This window comes from Cervus canadensis, chromosome X (genome assembly GCF_019320065.1).
Source record: "Cervus canadensis isolate Bull #8, Minnesota chromosome X, ASM1932006v1, whole genome shotgun sequence".
In the NCBI taxonomy this organism is placed as follows: Eukaryota; Metazoa; Chordata; class Mammalia; order Artiodactyla; family Cervidae; genus Cervus; species Cervus canadensis.
This window is the reverse complement of record NC_057419.1, coordinates 37499803-37518811: the sequence shown is the minus strand read 5'-3', so window position 1 is coordinate 37518811 and position 19009 is coordinate 37499803. Positions and strand designations below refer to the sequence as shown.

Below are 19009 nucleotides of genomic sequence, written 5' to 3'. Positions count from 1 at the left end.
AACATCTTTTCATGTGCCCATGGGCTATATGTATGTGTTCTTTGGGAAAGAGTCTTTTTAGCCCTTCTGTCCATTTAAAAAATCTAGTTCTTTGTTTTTTGCTGTTGTTGAGTTGTATGAGTTCTTTATATATTTTGAATATTAATCCCTTATTGAATATATCATTTGCAAAATATTTTTTACCCTTCAGCAGGCTGTCTTTGCATTTTGTTGATGGTTTCCTTTACTGTGCAGAAACCTTTTAGTCTGATATATTACCATTTGCTTACTTTTGCTTTTGTTTCCCTTGCCTGAGGAGACATATCCAGAAAAATATTGCTAAGACCAACGTCAAAGAATGTATTGCCTATATTTTCCTCTAGGAGCTTAATAGTTTCGGGTCATACATTGAAGTTTAATCCATTTTCAGTTAAGTTTTGTTTATAGTTTAAGAGAGTGATCTAGTTTCACTCTTTCGAATGAGCCTGTCCAGTTTTTGAAGAGCATTAATTTAAGAACATGGCATCCGGTCCCATCACTTCCTGGCAAATAGATGGGGAAACAGTGGAAACAGTGGCTGACTTTATTTTGGGGGGCTCCAAAATCACTGCAGATGGTGACTGCAGCCATGAAATTAAAAGACGCCCCACTCCAGCATTCTTGCCTGGGAAATCCCATGGACAGAGGAGCCTGGTGGGCTGCAGTCCATGGCATCACAAAAAGGTCAGACACAACTTAGTGACTAAATAAACTTAACGACCACAAGGTGGAAAAAAAAAAAAAAAAAAAGACGCTTACTCCTTGGAAGGAAAGTTATGACCAACCTAGACAGCATATTAAAAAGCAGAGACATTACTTTGTCAACAAAGGTCCATCTAGTCAAGGCTATGGTTTTTCCAGTGGTCATGTATGGATGTGAGAGTTGGACTATAAAGAAAGCTGAGTGCCGAAGAACTGAATGTTTTGAACTGTGGTGTTGGAGAAGACTCTTGAGAGTCCCTTGGACTGCAAGGAGATCCAACCAGTCCATCCTAAAGGAGATCAGTCCTGGGTGTTCACTCGTAGGACTGATGTTGAACTTGAAACTCCAATATTTTGACCACCTGATGCGAAGAGCTGACTCATTTGAAAAGACCCTGATGCTGGGAAAGATTGAGGGCAGGAGGAGAAGGGGATGACAGAGGATGAGATGGCTGGATGGCATCACCGACTCAATGGACATGGGTTTGGGTGGACTCCAGGAGTTGGTGATGGACAGGGAGGCCTGGTGTGCTGTGGTTCATGGGGTTTGAAAGAGTCAGACACGACTGAGCGACTGAACTGAACTGATGCTCCTTCTATACACAATTTGTTGAGGATTTTCTCATGAAAGGATGTTATACTCTGTCAAATACTTTTTTATCCTACATCCATTCAGAGCATCATATCACTTTTATGTTTCATTCTATTAGTGTATTTTATCACATTTATTGATCTGCCTATGTTGAACCATCCTTGTATCCCAGGGGTAAATTCTAGATGGTCATGTCATTTAACCAGTTTAATATGCTATTGAATTGACTTGCTAATACTCTGTTAAGAATGTTTGCATCTATATCCATCAGGAATATTGTTCTTTTGTTTCTCTGTTTGTAGTGTTGACATCTGGTTTGGTATCAGGACTGGCTTTGTAAAATGAGTTTGTGAATATTCCCTTCTCTTCAACTTTTTGGAAGGGTCTGAGAAGAACTGATGTTAATTCTTCTTTAAATGTTTGGTAGAATTCACCAGTTAAACTATCTATTCCTGGGCTTTTCTGTGTTTGGAAGTTTTGATTATTGATTCAATCTTTTTGCTATTAGTTTGATCAGATTTTCTATTTCTTCTTCATTCAGTTTTGGTAGGTTGTACATTTCTAGGAATTTACCCTCTAGGATATCCAACATGATATCTAGGATATCCTCTAAGATATCCAATTTGGTGGCATATAATCCCTCATAATAGCCTCTTATCACCCTATGTATTATGTAGTACCAGTTGTCTCTTCTTTCATTTCTGATTTTTCTTCTTTAATCTAGCTATAAGTTTGTCAATTTAGCTTATCTTTTAAAAAACCACTCCTTAGTTTCATTGATCTTTTCTATTTTATTTCTAGCCTCTAATTCATTTATTTCTATTCTGATCTTTGTATTTCCTTCATTCTGTCACCTTTGAGTTTAGTTTATTCTTCTTTTTCTAGTTCCTTGAGACGTAAAGTTAGGTTGCTTATTTGCAATCTATTTTTTCAAGATATGCGTTATTGGTATAAACTTCCCTCTGAGAAATGCTCTTGCAGCATCCTATATGTTTGGGGTTTGGGGGTATTGTGTTTCCATTTTCATTGTTTTGGAGATTTTTTAAATTTCCCTTTTTTGTTTCTTCTTTGACCCACTGGTTGTTGAGGAGTGTTGTTAATTTCCACATATTTGCATATTTTTCTGCTTTCCTCTTACTGTCGATTCCTAGTTTCATACCACTATGGCTAGGAAAGATGTATGATTTCAATCTTAAATTTGCTAAGATGTGTTTTGTGTACTTTCATATAATCAACCCTGGAGAACATTCCATGTGCACTTGAGAAGAATGTGGGTTCTGCTGCTGTTGAATGGAATGTTCTATAAATGTCTATTAGGTCTACTGGTCTACTGTATGGCTGAAGCCCAATATTTCCTTGTTGATTTCTGTGTGGATGATCTACTGCTACATGTGGGATACTGAAGTCCCCAATTCTTATTTTTCATAGTGTCTTTAACTTTCATTTCTTTCTTCTATTTCCTATATTAGAAATCTCTGATAGCAAGATTCCTTATTTGTATAGTTTAATGGCTTTAATATGAAAATGTTGAAAAATGATAGGTCTTGAAGATAATGTGGGGCTGGTAAATTAGTTATCAATATGGTTGAATAAAAGCAAAAGCAGCAAGAGTGAGTACACTAACTCAAAATGATACAATGCTAATGCCAAATATATAGGCAAGAATAATTTTATCTTTATAAATCATCCATTCATAAGCCCCTCTTTGGTAATACCAAAACAACTGTTACTATATTTATTTCATAATTATGACTACTCTTCCCCATTAGGCAGTGATCTTCTTGAGACTAGAGATTGCATATTATTTAATTTCTATGTCTTCAGTGCCTAGCAATAAAATAACTGGTACACTGTAGGAACTCAAATGTGAAAGAATTAATTGCCACTAGTATCAACCTGAGATCCCATGGACTGTAGCCTGCCAGGCTCCTCTGTCCATGAAACTCTCCAGGCAAGAATACTGGAGTATTCCTTCTCCGTGACTCCTGTAGGGGATTGCAAAGAGTTGGACATAACTGAGCAACTAACACTTAAACTTAATGTCAACCTAGTTCAGGTTCTTAACACTTCATATTTGCTCTGAAGTGATAAGCTAATACATCAGGCAATAAGAGGCTATTATGAGGAATTATTGAATCATAAATGTCTCAACTGATTTCCTACCTCTCATCTCACCTTCTCAAATTCTTACATATTATTGTCATTAGCATGTCACTACCTTATTTGAAAACCTTGAATGGGTCCCCATTTGCCTATATCATAAAGTCCTTTAGCTCAATTTTCAAGGATTTTCACAAATGACTAATTTACCTGACTTTATATCTCATTACACCCTTTATATAAAACTGATGCTGCAGCCTCTCTAAACCACTAATCATCATATTCTGAATACACCTTTATTCCTCCTTTCCATCTTCCTAAATCCTCTCCAACCTTCAAAGCCCAGCTCAAATCTCACTTTCAAAGAAATCTTTGTACTGATGTTCCCAGTACACAATGGTCTAGGCCTCTTCTGAATTTCTATACTAATTTGTCAATTATTCTCCTTTTCCATGTGCTGTCTTGTATTGTTATCTTTACAAATATCCTCTTTACAGTAAGACTTGTAAGTTCCCTGAAAGAATCCCCTATGTGTTCCACATGCTGTCCTTTACATAGACGATGCTAAATTGGACTAAATTATAGCAACTTGTGCTCATATTTTTGATCACTTTAATCTTCCTGTTGGTAATTACTACTTACTCACCTATATGAAAATCTTACCCATTTCTAAGTCACTATCCCCTTCATTAAGCATTCCATGACCAACGGACCCCACAGCGAGCTTTTACTCCTTCTTCTAAAGTCATATAGGATTCATATAAATCACCTATACTATCCATTTCTCAAATTCTACATTTTACTGTCAGCTGACTGATCAAGCATACACATGCTTAGCTTATTGTAGTGGACAGTAAATTCATTGGAGGAATGTCTGCTTCTTATATTTCTTTTTATCTCCAACCAGACCCCTGACAACATGTTACACTAGATACAATTTTTGTTGATAAAATGAACTGCAATGCAACCAACGTGCTAAGGAAAATAAAACTCTTGTCTCCAAAAAACAATCAACCGTAAAAAATCCTTTCTATTCCTTTTTCCAGCTCAAACATCCTAAAACCAATCCCTACCCCAGGGGGAAATTTAAAAAAAAAACAACTACAAACCATCTATCCAAGCAAAATATACTGAAGATTCAAGAAATGAGTATATATTCTGTGCCACCTTCACTTCCTACAGACTGGAACTATGATTTCTAACGAACTCATTAAGAATTTTTATTAAAACAAAAATTCTAATTCATGCCTTACAAAGTATGTTATATGAATGTCTCACCTGAAACAAGAGAGAAGAAAAAAGATCTTTGGTAACAGTCTTAACAACAGTACTCTGCTTTGATGCTTTTTCCTATTACATGGGAAAAACCATGTGGGCATGATTAAATAAAATCCCAGAGGTAGTTGATGACTGCTTTTACCTCCTAGTGTTTAATGATAATCTTTTAGACCTATCCCAGGAAGGAATTAGTATTGAGAGTGTGAGGGCCTTAATATTACAAATCTGCCTCTTTTTCTGTTTTTAGGAAATTATCTCACTCATCTCAGCTACCATGCCATTTCTGCAACCCACTCAAGTACTTATTATTGTACTATCAGAGGAATGAATTTCATCTAAACATATCATTTTTAAATTTTGCTATATTTCTAAGTATGATTTTATTATATCTTAGAGCTAAATATTTTGTGGAGGTAAGTTTTTTTTGACCATGCCACACAACTCCTTAGGATACTAAGTTTAGATATGATCTTTTTTCTTTAAAAATTTCATTATAGCTATGGTCCATTTGTAGATCTTAGTTTCCCAACCAGGGATTGAACCCAGGCCCTCAGCAGTGAAAGCATGGAGTCCTAACCACTGGAATGCCTGGGACTTCCCTGGAGGTAAGTCATTTTTATTTTTATAATGTAAACCTATGGAAAAACAGTATTTACTATATCAAATTTTCTATCAATAGAACTCTTCAGGAACTCTTTTAGAGTGAAGAAATGAGAGAGCTCTTAAACATTTTATTGTAATATTCAACAGTGAGTTCAAAAACTATTATGTTAATAAAAAAAACACCAAGCCTTATTTAAGAAGAAGGCTTGGAATAAAGCTGAAGGAAAGAAAAAAACTAAAAACTGATTGTTAGCATAATACATTAAATATGATCTTTTTCCTTTAAAATTTTCATTATACTCATGGTAAATTTCAGAGTAAAAATAGATAAAAATTCTGAAAAGAAGAAATTAAAAAGCAATGTGAGAAGATAGTAATAGTAACTAATAAAAGAGTTTTGGACCCCTAGATCAAATGAGTTTGTATTATAAGAGACTAAGACATTTGTAAATGAGACTCATAAAAGTCTTTAAGAAATTATGGAAAACTGAAGGGTGATGTAACTAGAGACAGGAAAAATTGTGATTTTTTTTTTTTTTTTTTCACAAAGTTGGCAATAAACTCACAAACCTGGCCAAAGTGTGGTTCACAGATCTACAATATCAGCATCATGTGGAAGCTTGTTAGAAACGCAAATCTCAGTCCCCATCCCAGACCTAGTAAATTAAAATCTCTATTTTAACAAGATCTTCAGTTGATCATATATACATTATAAAGTTTGACATTAACTAACATAAACCAGCAAGGAGTGGTGAGAAAAAGGCATGCCAAATTAATCTTATCTTTAGACAAGTTTACTTAAATGATAAAGTCAGAGAGTAAACAGACACAAGCAAATAGTTTCTGGAAAATTATTCACAATAACAAAATGTCAAACTAACTGCTTTTCTAGAACTCAAAGAATGTGTTCTTCCCTTATATGACCTTCCCATGTATGATCAGGATCTTATAAACAAATAACCTGGACTTGTCTGCACTGTGACTCCTAAAGAAGCTTGACTACAAAAGGTAAAAAAAAAAAAAGATTTTTTTAATCACTTGAACATGGTATTTTCAATCATTCATCACAATACTCAAGATTTTATCATCAGAAGACTACATTAGCTTTCTGAATAGCACAACTGCATTCACTTTCTAACAGTTAACATTCTGCACATTAAGCTTTTATTGCTAAAAGAAACTTCTCTACATAACATGTATTTTTGCTTTTGCTATACAATTATTATTAAAATAATTATTCATTATATAATGCAACTTCTTATACTATCTATAGATGCAAGTGTGTAATATACATGAGTGAAATAGACCACAAGTAAAAAAAAAGGGGGCCAGATATGTAATCAAACTTTATTAACTGGATTATTCTGCAAACATACTAATAGCTTCCCTGGTGGCTTAGATGGTAAACAATCTGCCTGCAATGCAAGAGACCTGGGTTGGGAAGATCCCCTGGAGGAGGGCATGGCAACCCACTCCAGTATTCTTGCCTGGAGAATCCCCATGGACAGAGGAGTCCATGGGGTCGCAGAGTCGGACACGACTGAGCGACTAAGCACACACATACTAACAATGTACAAACATGTAAAAAAATACAAGCTATATTTTAAATTTGAAATCTAAAAAACACTTAATTTCTCAAATTTTCTTCTTGAAATTGATTATTCTTTTGATTTGGAAATAGAAAACTGAAATTTTTTCTCCTACACAAATATGTCAATGTCCACATATACTGATAGGGAATAAGGAGATACCTAAATGGAAATTTGGATAATGTTATCAATAAGAAAGTGGATTGAACGAGTGATGACTGACCAAAAGCAGTAAATGTCCACTACATCTGATATTCCAAATTTGTCTAATTAGAATTTACTATCACACTATACTACAGTTTAATTCGTAGTTCTTTAGTCACTTTAGTAATATTAATTGAGAAAGGCAAAATAAACAATGTTTTTCATTATTATAATGTTGAAAATCAGAAAACACATTCTTAAGAATTCAATCTTTAAGTCTAAAATTTTGAGTATGTAGTTCATACAATCAATTCCATCTCTGCAAATCAATTTCAACATAGAAAAGTGAGTCAGATTAGTCCCTGCCAAATGAGCTTCCCAAAGAAATGACTTCACTAAGAACATGTGAATTAAAATTTACATTCATGTGGGGCTTCCCAGGAGGTCCAGTGGTTAAGAATCTGCCTTGCAATGAAGGGGACATTGGTTCAATTTCTGGTCCGGGAAGATCCCACTTACCACAGGACAACTAAGCTTGGGTGCTACAACTGCTGAGCCTGTGCTCTGGAGCCTGACAGCCACAACTACTGAGCCCACGTCCAGCGTGTTAACAACTGAAGACCCATGTCCTATAGCTCGTACTCCATAAAAAGAGAAGCCACTGTAATGAGAAGCCCAGGCACTGCAACTAGAAGAGTAGCCACCATTCTCCTCTACTAGAGAAAGCCCGTGCACAGCAACGAAGACCCAGCACAGACAAAAAAAACAAAACTGTATATTCATGTAATTACTTACTTCAGATGTACAAGTTGGATTTAGAAAAGGCACAGGAAAAAGAGATCAAATTGCCAATATGTGCTGAATCACAGAAAACTCAAGGGAATTTCAGAAAAAACATCTGCTTCACTGACTATGTTAAAGCCTTTGACTATGTGGATCACAACAAACTATGGAAAATTCTTTAAGAGATGGGAATACCAGACCACCTCAACTGTTTCCTGAGAAGCCTGTATGCAGGATAAGAAGCAACAGTTAGGATTGGACATGGAACCACAGACTGGTTCAAAACTGGGAAAGAAGTATGTCAAGGCTGTATACTGTAACCCTACTTATTTAACTTATATACAGAGTAAGTACATTATGAGAAGTTCCAGGCTGGATAACTCACAAGCTGGAATCAAGACTGCCAGGAGAAGCATTAACAACCTCACATATGCAGATGACACCACCCTTATGGCAGAAAGCAAAAAGCCTCTTGATGAAAGTGAAAGAGGAGAATGAAAAAGCTGGCTTAAAACTCAACATTCAACAAACTAAGATCATGGCATCTGGTCCCATCACTTCATGGCAAATAGATGGGGAAACAATGGAAATAGGAAGAGACTTTATTTTCTTGGGCTCCAAATCACTGCAGATGGTGACTGCAGCCATGAAATGACAGCACGCTTGCTCCTTGGAAGAAAAGCTACAATAAGCCTAGAGACCATATTAAAAAGCAGAGACATTACTTTGCTGACAAAGGTCCATATAGTCAAAGCTATGGTTGTCCAGTAGTCATGTAGAGATATGAGAGTTGGACCATAAAGAAGGCTGAGCACCAAAAAACTGATACTTTCAAACTCTGGTGCTGGAGAAGACTCTTGAGTGTCCCTTGGACAGCAAGATCAAACCAGTCAATCCTAAAAGTAATCAACCCTGATTATTCATTGGAGGACTGATGCTGACGCTGAAGTTCCAAGCCTTTGGTCACCTGATGCAAAGAGCCTATTCACTGGAAAAGACCCTGATGCTGGGAAAGATTGAGGGCAAGAGGAGAGGGGGTGACAGAGGATGAGATGGTTGGATGGCATCACCAACTCAATGGACATGTGTTTGAGAAAACTCTGGGAGATAGTGAAAGACAGGAACGCCTGACAAACTGCATGCAGTTCATGGGGTCACAAAGAGTCAGACATGACTTAGCAACTAAACAACAATATTCCATGATATAAGTACACTACATTTTGCTTTTCTTTTCATTAGTTCATAGATATTTTGGTATTTCCACATTTGATTATTAAAAATAATGCTGCTACGAACATTCATATACCCATGTTTGTATGGATATGTTTCCTGTTTAACTCAGGATTGGAACTGCTGGGTCATATGGTAACTCTCTATTTAACTTATTCAGGAACGGACAGACTGTTTCTAAAGTAGCTATACCATTTTACATTCCCACCAGCAGTGTATGAGGATTACAATTTTTCACATCCTTGTCAATTTCTGTAATTATCTATCTTTTTGATTACAGCCATCCTAGTGGTATAAAGCAGTTTCTCATTGTGGTTTTGATTTGCATTTTCCTGAAGACTAACGATGTTCACCATCTGTTCAAGTGCTTATTCAGAGTAAATTTGATGAATACCAGAGCTTGAAAACCACTAAAGAGGTGTACAAGTACTTTAAGGTCCCTTCTGACATTAATAATCCCATGATGATAGAGCCAGAGGGGTATATCATCTGCAGAACTACACTTGCACATGCCTTCCAGTTTCACATGACACTGGCCTGCAAGTTAACCTAGTCAACTCTGGTTTTACAAAACCCTATCTTAAAATGAAACTTCTTTTTCATTTATTTTTTAAAAATTTTAATATAAATTTTAAAATTGACTTGACCACTTATTGTTTACTCCTTGACTACTTGACTAATCTTTGGAAGGAAACTTATGACCAACCTAGACAGCATATTAAAAAGCAGAGACATTACTTTGTCAACAAAGGTCTGTCTAGTCATGGCTACGGTTTTTCCAGTAGTCATGTATGGGTGTGAGAGTTGGACTATAAAGAAAACTGAGCACCGAAGAATTGATGCTTTTGCACTGTGGTGTTGGGAGAAGATTCTTGAGGGTCCCTTGGACTGCAAGGAGATCCAACCAGTCCATCCTAAAGGAGATCAGTCCTGGGTGTTCATTGGAAGGACTGATGTTGAAGCTGAAACTCCAATACTTTGGCCACCAGATGTGAAAAGCTGACTCATTTGAAAAGACCCTGATGCTGGGAAAGCTTGAAGGTGGGAGGATAAGGGGATGACAGAGGATGAGATGGTTAGATGGCATCACCAACTCAATGGACATGAGTTTGAGTAAACTCCAGGAGTTGGTGATGGACAGGGAGGCCTGGCGTGCTGTGGTTCGGTTCATGGGGTCTCAAAGAGTCAGACACGACTGAGTGACTGAACTAATCTGAACTGAACTTATTGTTTAAATCATTAAGCAAGCAGTTCCATCTTGTAATTTGATTAGCACAATGCCAAATATTGTGTTTTGTGAATATGGGTATAGATAGATACAGATATAAACAGATATAATTTAACTTAGGTTAATGAAAACCTTAGAAAAATGTTAAGTCTTTAAAGAAAAGAAAATCAATTCTTCTATACCTTTCATGATCCATCAGCAGTTTAGCAATATTCAGACAGAAGTTCATAGACATGCCAAAACGTAGAATTTCCATAACAGCTAACAAAAAGAAAAAATGAAATAATAATATCAGTTTCATTTTTGAGGAAGCTTAGCTATTTTCAATAATTTTCCTTTGTTCAAAATCTACTTTCTAAATGTTTGCCATATATCATGTATTGCCTAACAATTCAGCAAAGCCTTTTTATATGCCAGTAATATCCAATGCTACAGAGAATGCAGTGAAACAGGCAAAGGAACCTTTTGAAAAGCAATCTGAGTACTATATGCTAAAAACCCAGTGACTAAGAGCTTGGGATCTGAAGTCAGTCAGACAGATCCACATTTGAAACCACTTGCCACTTTTATGGCCATAGTCAATTTACTTAGTTTTTATGGACTTTAGTTTTGCCATCTGTAAAGTGGGGAACAAATCACCAATCTCTCAGGGTTGTTGAGAGACTTACGTGAGATAATACATGTAAATTACATAGCAGAAGAGCTAGTACTTAGTAAGCATTCAATAAATGACAGCTGCTATTATGATTCTCTTTATTTCAGAAATTGTACTTCTGAAAAGTCATCTGAAATAAATGCGGGGAAATGTAACGAACGAAGATATTATTAATAAAAGCAACACAGATTATAATGACAAGAAAAATGATGTATACTGAGTCTCCACTATACGATAGTGACAAATTACTATGCAACCATTCAAATTGTTAAATATAAAATAAAACTGTTTTTCATTTAAAAAATGAATATGCACCAATATGAATTATAAGATTAGTAAAAAAAATTGGAAAACAAAGGCTGTCTATAAATTCTGTAAAAGAGCAAATTAAGATACTGAAAATAAACCATCAAATTTCTAAAAGTGATTGTGTTTAGATTATTTATTCAACAAATAGCTAATAAGTGTATTCTTAGTGCCAGGGAGCTGTGCTGGGAATCCAGCAGTAGACAAAACACACAAAAATCTCTGCTGCCACAGAGCTGATATTCCAGTGCATGGTGGACAATGAGTATTTTTAGTATATTCCAAAAACTACTTTTTCATAATAAAAAACATTACATATTTTTATTTTTTTTTAATTTATTTATTTTTTTATTAGTTGGAGGCTAATTACTTCACAACATTTCAGTGGGTTTTGTCATACATTGATATGAAACATTACATATTTTTAAATGTCTACTTTCTCTACTATAAAAAAATACCAGTGAAGTTCTAATGACAGTAGTTAGGGTGATGATTCTTAAAGTACTTTCATTAGCAAAAAAATGAACATATTATAAAAATGCAAGTTTCATATATACCAATATATTTAATATAACAAAATGAAAGATAATTGTATTACTTTAAACTATAGAAAACTTAAATTCATGGAAGTTTCCTAGTTTATAATCTGATGTTGCAACTTCATTACTCTATCATGAGTATCTAGATTGAGCTAAGTAAAAACAATCTGGAAATAAAGAATAATTTCATTTTAAATTGTTTCTTTTCTACATTTTGATTTAAAAAAATTTAATAGGAAATAACTTCAAACTAGGTAACTCCAATAATCTCTCTGATCTTCCCAACCTATATTAGTTTGAATAAGACTATTCCTCCAATTGCTTAGTTGGTTTGTTTACTCCCATACTGCAAAACAAGAATGAAGTTGTCTTTCTGGTTCTGAACAGATTTCAGCCTGTGCATATCTGAGCTGATACTATTACCTAGAGGTGCAGAATCCTCTATGTATTTCAGATCCTGAGATCTCCTGATGATTGGCTAATATTCTAGAAATCACAGAAAGTTTTAGTACCAAATAGGCACTAAATTCACAGCAACTTCCAAATCTGATTACAGTCCTACTTATTATAAATTGCTATTATTTACTGGATAATCAGTTATTATACTAACATAATATCATATAGCAAAAATAATACAGCTCTATGATTATATTTTATACAGTAAAAAAATAAAGCAGGTACACATTAAATTTTTAAATTATTTTTATGACTAAACATAATTGAAATATTGTTAAGAGGTCAGTGTGCATAGAGAGATATTTTGCCTCACTTAATTCCTCTATATAGTACTAATAACAGTTAACAGTAGTAACCATAATAACTAAATGATAGGTAATATTTATTGCACACTAACTATGTACCAAGCATGGAACTAAATGCTTTACATACTTTTTTCATAGAATTCTCAAAACAACACAATGAGATAGACATTAATATTATACATATATGTATCTTTTTTTTAAAGATGAAGAAACTGAAGCATAGAAATTTAAGTGACTTGCCAAATGACTCAGAGCTGCATATCAGTTTATGCTGAGATATGCACATTCTAGTTCCTTGAGAATTTCAAAAAACAAAGAGCAATGTTTATACAAGTAATTGGGCTTCCCTGATAGCTCAGTTGGTAAAGAATCCACCCACAATGCAGGACACCCCAGTTCGATTCCTGGGTCAGGAAGATCAGCTGGAGAAGGGATAGGCTACCCACTCCAGTATTCTTGGGCTTACCTTGTGGCTCAGTTGGTAAGGAATCCGCCTGCAATACGGGAGACCTGGGATCAATCCCTGGGTTGGGAAGATCCCCTGGAGAAGGTAAAGACTACCCACTCCAGTATTCTGGCCTAGAGAATCCCATGGACTGCATCGTCCATGGGGTTGCAAAGTCGGACACAACTGAACGACTTTCACATTCACTTCACAGACAAGTAATTATAAAAGGCACAGCATTGCAAAGGCTTTTTCTATCAATAGGTATCTTTTTTCATGATGGGCAGGTTGGGCAGCTGCAATTTTCTGCTAGATTAAAAGAAAACTGATAGTTTTTATTTAGCTCTTTTTTTTTAACTACTTGCTGAATTTCCTACTGTGTTCTCTTCCTTCTCCTTTGCTTCCTGACAATCTTATGTACTCAATTTCCTTCTCAGTCACCATCAAATTATACCTATGCTAGTATAATACAAAATATCTTACAGTCAACAAATTGGTATTAATATTTCAAAACTCTGTACTTTTCACACACAGAGATGTTACTTACCTTGAAAAAGTTCTTCATTAGTTATTTCACCCATCAAGAGGATTTTCACCTTTAAGAAAAGCCCAACTGGATGTAACTGTTCCTATTTTAAACAAAGAAATAACAACGATATTAACTGTAGAATGTAAAAGACAATTTTCAAGTAATTGCCTATTTCACTAAACCACACCAAGATGACTCATGATCAAAGGAAATCAAAATTATAAAAGTTCAAATCATAATATTCAGTCTATCCATGAGGCTATTTTCTGATATTTTATTCAATCTTAATGGAAAAGAACATGTAAACACTTCTATTGAGTGGCAAGCATTTAATGGCAAGGTCAATATTTAAACTGTGAGAATATAAGACCACATTCTTATCTTGGTAAGCAAAACCCTAAACAGCAATTAGATCAGCTTTCTTTTTGAGATCTTAATAACAACCAAATTCCTTCGCAAATAATGGTTAAATGAAATAAACATACTGTCGTTCCTATGGGATATGCCTATCACATTTACTATTAATAACAATATACTCAGAATGGTTTTTCCAAGTCCTTGCTACTTGGACCTGGTTCTACTTCTGCCTGACAGTGTACATTTTTTTTTTAAATTTTTTTATTAGTTGGAGGCTAATTACTTCACAACATTTCAGTGGGTTTTGTCATACATTGATATGAATCAGCCATAGAGTTCCACGTATTCCCCATCCCGATCCCCCCTCCCACCTCCCTCTCCACCCGATTCCTCTGGGTCTTCCCAGTGCACCAGGCCCGAGCACTTGTCTCATGCATCCCACCTGGGCTGGTGATCTGTTTCACCATAGATAGTATACATGCTGTTCTTTTGAAACATCCCACCCTCACCTTCTCCCACAGAGTTCAAAAGTCTGTTCTGTATTTCTGTGTCTCTTTTCTGTTTTGCATATAGGGTTATCGTTACCATCTTTCTAAATTCCATATATATATTAGTATGCTGTAATGTTCTTTATCTTTCTGGCTTACTTCACTCTGTATAATGGGCTCCAGTTCATCCATCTCATTAGACTGATTCAAATGAATTCTTTTAAACGGCTGAGTAATATTCCATGGTGTATATGTACCACAGCTTCCTTATCCATTCATCTGCTGATGGGCATCTAGGTTGCTTCCATGTCCTGGCTATTATAAACAGTGCTGCGATGAACATTGGGGTGCATGTGTCTCTTTCAGATCTGGTTTCCTCAGTGTGTATGCCCAGACAGCTGTCTATGATTAAAAGTGCAGTCAAGGAGAAGGCAATGGCAACCCACTCCAGTAGGTAGGCTGCAGTCCATTGGGTCACTAAGAGTCGGGCATGACTGAGCGACTTCACTTTCACTTTTCACTTCCATGCATTGGAGAAGGAAATGGCAACCCACTCCAGTATTCTTGCCTGGGAAAGAGGAGCCTAGTGGGCTGCCGTCTATGGGGTCACACAGAGTCGGATACGACTGAAGCGACTTAGCAGCAGCAGCAGTAGCAGCATCATCAAACTAATACAGGTTTTGAAACCCTGGCTTTATGTTATAAGCAGCAATGAATGGAAACAGTAATATTCAACTCCCCCCTGCCCCAACTATTTTTTAATCTGTTCAAGTTGCATAAAATAAGTTTTTGTACCAGAAAATGTAAAAGAAGTCAACATTTACACTTTGGATACTGCTTTTACTGTAATGATAAAGTGTTGTGAAAAAAAAAAAAAAGTGCAGTCTAGGCTCACAAAACAGAATTTTTCTTTCTACAACATTAATCAACCTCTACGTGGACACTATTTTCATTAGTTTCATGCTCTGTAAATGCATATATGAGATGCCTGAGAAATGGAAAGTTAGGGAAAGCAACCACAGGTATTATAACCATTTAAATAATGATGATATCAATACAAGAATAAACTAAGAATGCATTATAATTTCTAACACTACCATCTTTCCTAATGGGCATATTCCAATATGTCTTGAGCTCAAAACATGTTTTATATACTGCTGCTGCTGCGAAGTCGCTTCAGTCGTGTCTGACTCTCTGTGACCCCATAGACAGCAGCCCACCAGGCTCTGCCATCCCTGGGATTCTCCAGGCAAGAATGCTGGAGTGGGCTGCCATATCCTTCTCCAGTTTTATATACTAGCAATGAACAATCCAAAAGTGAAGGTAAGAAAATAATTCCATTTATAACAGCAACAAAAAAGAATAAAATACATAGGAATGAATTTTAAAAATAAGGGCAAGACTTCTACACTGAAATTTATAAAACACTGTTGAAAGAAATTAAAGAAGACCTAAATAAATAAAAACACATCTCATGTTCCTGGATTGGAAAACTTATAATTGTTTAGATAGCAGTAATCTCCCAATTGATCTACAGACTCAATGCAATCAAATTCCCAGCTGGCATCTTTGTAGAAATTGATAAGCTGATTCCCAAATTCATATGAAAGTGCAAGGAATGTCAAAACAACCTGGAAACAGAACAAAGCAGTTCATATATACATGAGTGCATATAATATATATTATTATATATATATATGTTTTATATATATATATAATAAAGTTCATATATATCAATATATTACCCTCAATAATATGAATGCATGAATTATATTTTCCCAATAATATAGAGAGTTATATATTCAGGTATGACCATTCAGGTACAACATAAATCAAATCCCTTACGATTGTACACTGGAAGTGACAAATAGATTCAAGAGATTAGATTTGATAGACAGAGTGCCTGAAGAACTATGGACAGAGGTTCATGATGTTGTACAGGAGGCAGTGATCAAGACTATCCCCCCAAAAAAGGAAATGCAAAAAGGCAAAATGGTTGTCTTAGGAGGCCTTAAAAATAGCTGAGAAAAGAAGAGAAGCAAAAGGTAAAAGAGAAAAGGAAAGATATACCCATCTGAATGTAGAGTTCCAAAAAATAGCAAGGAGAGATAAGAAAGGCTTCCTCAGAGATCAAGGCAAAGAAATAGAGGGAAACAATAGAATGGGAAAGACTAGAGATCTCTTCAACAAAATCAGAGATACCAAGGGAACATTTCACGCAAAGATGGGCTCAATAAAGGACAGAAATGGTATGGACCTAACAGAAGCAGAAGATATTAAGAAGAAGTGGCAAGAATACACAGAACTGTACAAAAAAGATCTTAATGATCCAGCTAACCATGATGGTGTGAACACTCACCTAGAGCCAGACATCCTGGAATGTGAAGTCAGGTGGGCCTTAGGAACCATCACTATGAACAAAGCTATAGGAAGCGATGGAATTCCAGCTGAGCTACTTCAAATCCTAAAAGATGATGCTGTAAACTGTGGCACCCAATATACCAGCCAATTTGGAAAACTCGACAGTGGCCACAGGACTGGAAAAGGTCAGTTTTCGATCTAAACTCAAAGAAAGGCAATGCCAAAGAATGCTCAAACTACCACACAATTGCACTCATCTCACATGCTAACAGTGTAATGCTCAAAATTTTCCAAGCCAGGCTTCAACAATACGTGAACCGAGAACTTCCAGATGTTCAAGCTGGTTTTAGAAAAGGCAGAAGAACCAGACAGAGATCAAATTGCCAACATAGGTTGGACCATTGGAAAAGCAAGAGAGTTCCAGAAAAATATCTATTTCTGCTTTATTGACTATGCCAAAGCCTTTGACTGTGACCACCTGACCTGCCTCTTGAGAAATCTGTATGCAGGTCAAGAAGCAACAGTTAGAACTGGACATGGAACAACAGACTGGCTCCAAATAGGGAAAGGAGTACGTCAAGGCTGGATATTGCCACCCTGCTTATGTAACTTATATGCAAAGTACATCATGAGAAACACTGGGCTGGATGAAGCACAAGCTGGAATCAAAATTGCTGGGAGAAATATCAAATAACCTCAGATATGCAGATGACACCCCTCTTATGGCAGAAAGTGAAGAGGAAATAAAGAGCCTCTTGATGAAAGTGAAAGAGAGTGAAAAAGTTGGCTTAAAACTCAACATTCAAGAAATGAAGATTGTGGCATCTGGTCCCATCACTTCATGGCAACAGATGGGGAAATAATGGCAACAGTGACAGACTTCATTTTCTTGGGCTCCAAAATCACTGCAGATGGTGACTGCAACCATGAAATTAAAAGACGCATGTTCCTCGAAGAAAAGTTATGACCAACCTAGACAGCATATTAAAATCAGAGACATTACTTTGCCAACAAAGTCCATCTGTTGAAAGTGATGTTTTTTCCATTAGTCATGTATGGATGTGAGAGGTGGACCATAAAGAAAGTTGAGCGCCAAACAATTGATGCTTTTGAACTGTGGTGTTGGAGAAGACTCTTGAGAGTCCCTTGGACTGCAAGGAGATCCAACCAGTCCATCCTAAAGGAAATCAGTCCTGAATATTCACTGGAAGGACTGATGCTAAAGCTGAAACTCCAAAACTTTGGCCACCTGATGTGAAGAACTGACTCATTTGAAAAGACCCTGATGCTGGGAAAGATTGAAGGCAGGAGGAGAAGGGGACAAAAGAACATGAGATGGCTGGATGGCATCACCGACTCAATGGACAGAAGTTTGAACATGCTCCGGGAGTTGGTGATGGACAGGGAAGCTTAGTGTGCTGCAGTCCATGGGGTCGCAAAGAGTCGGACTCAACTGAGCGACTAAACTGAACTGAATATAGAGAAATAGAATGCACAAAATGTTAATAACAGGTGATGCTGGGTAAAGCATATAGGGAAGAATTCTTTGCACTATTATTCTTTCAGTCTTTCTCTAGGTTTGAAATCTTTTACAAATAAAACTCTTTTAGATGTATACTGCCACTGAAATCCCAACACACCCAGTTTATTGAGGTCCATGATCAATAATTAGGCTATTAAATGTGAAATGTCAGGACTAAGGCAGATGAACAATTATTGTTATAAAAACTGCAACTTCTACATCTAGTGAACAAAAACACATGCTGAGAAGAAGCCATGTAGCTAGTAGGCAACCACCTCAATTCTCTTGGGATTCTGTTTTTTATTTAGACTTGCATCTCAGCAAATGCAAAACAAAACAGGACGCAACTTTTGAAAATGTTAATGTATATTAATATTTTTAAATTTAAAAATTTAATATAAAAGAAGCTTATCAGCATTGAATAACCCCATCCATGTGACATAAATTTCAAGAAAATATAGTTCAAATAAATGGTCTCTCAATTTAATATCCAGATTAAACTATTCCTTTCATGAATCCCATCTTGTTGAAAAAAAAAAACCTTTAAAAATGTATTAGTATGGAGAAGGAAATGGCAACCCACTTGGAGAAGGAAATGGCAACCCACTCCAGTATTCTTGCTTGGGAAATCTCATGGACAGAGGAGCCTGGAGGGCTTAGTCCTTGGGGTCACAAAAGAGTTGGACACAACTTGACGACTAAACAACAACAATATGGATATACCGCATTTTATCTATCCATTCATCAATTGATGAACATTTGGATTGTACCTACTTTTT

At 36.0% G+C, this 19009-nt stretch overlaps 1 protein-coding gene across 1 annotated transcript in view; it reads right to left on the bottom strand.

The window, feature by feature from the left end:
* The window catches only part of LOC122435515 (testis-expressed protein 11-like), a 143074-nt gene that overhangs the window by 56505 nt on the left and 67560 nt on the right, over nucleotides 1–19009 (bottom strand). Inside the window, exons 7-8 of the mRNA XM_043459717.1 lie at nucleotides 13521–13602; nucleotides 10450–10528 (exon numbers count right to left, since the gene is read on the bottom strand). Of these exons, the coding sequence (XP_043315652.1) occupies nucleotides 10450–10528; nucleotides 13521–13602 (161 nt within the window). The remainder of the gene's footprint in view (nucleotides 1–10449; nucleotides 10529–13520; nucleotides 13603–19009) is intronic.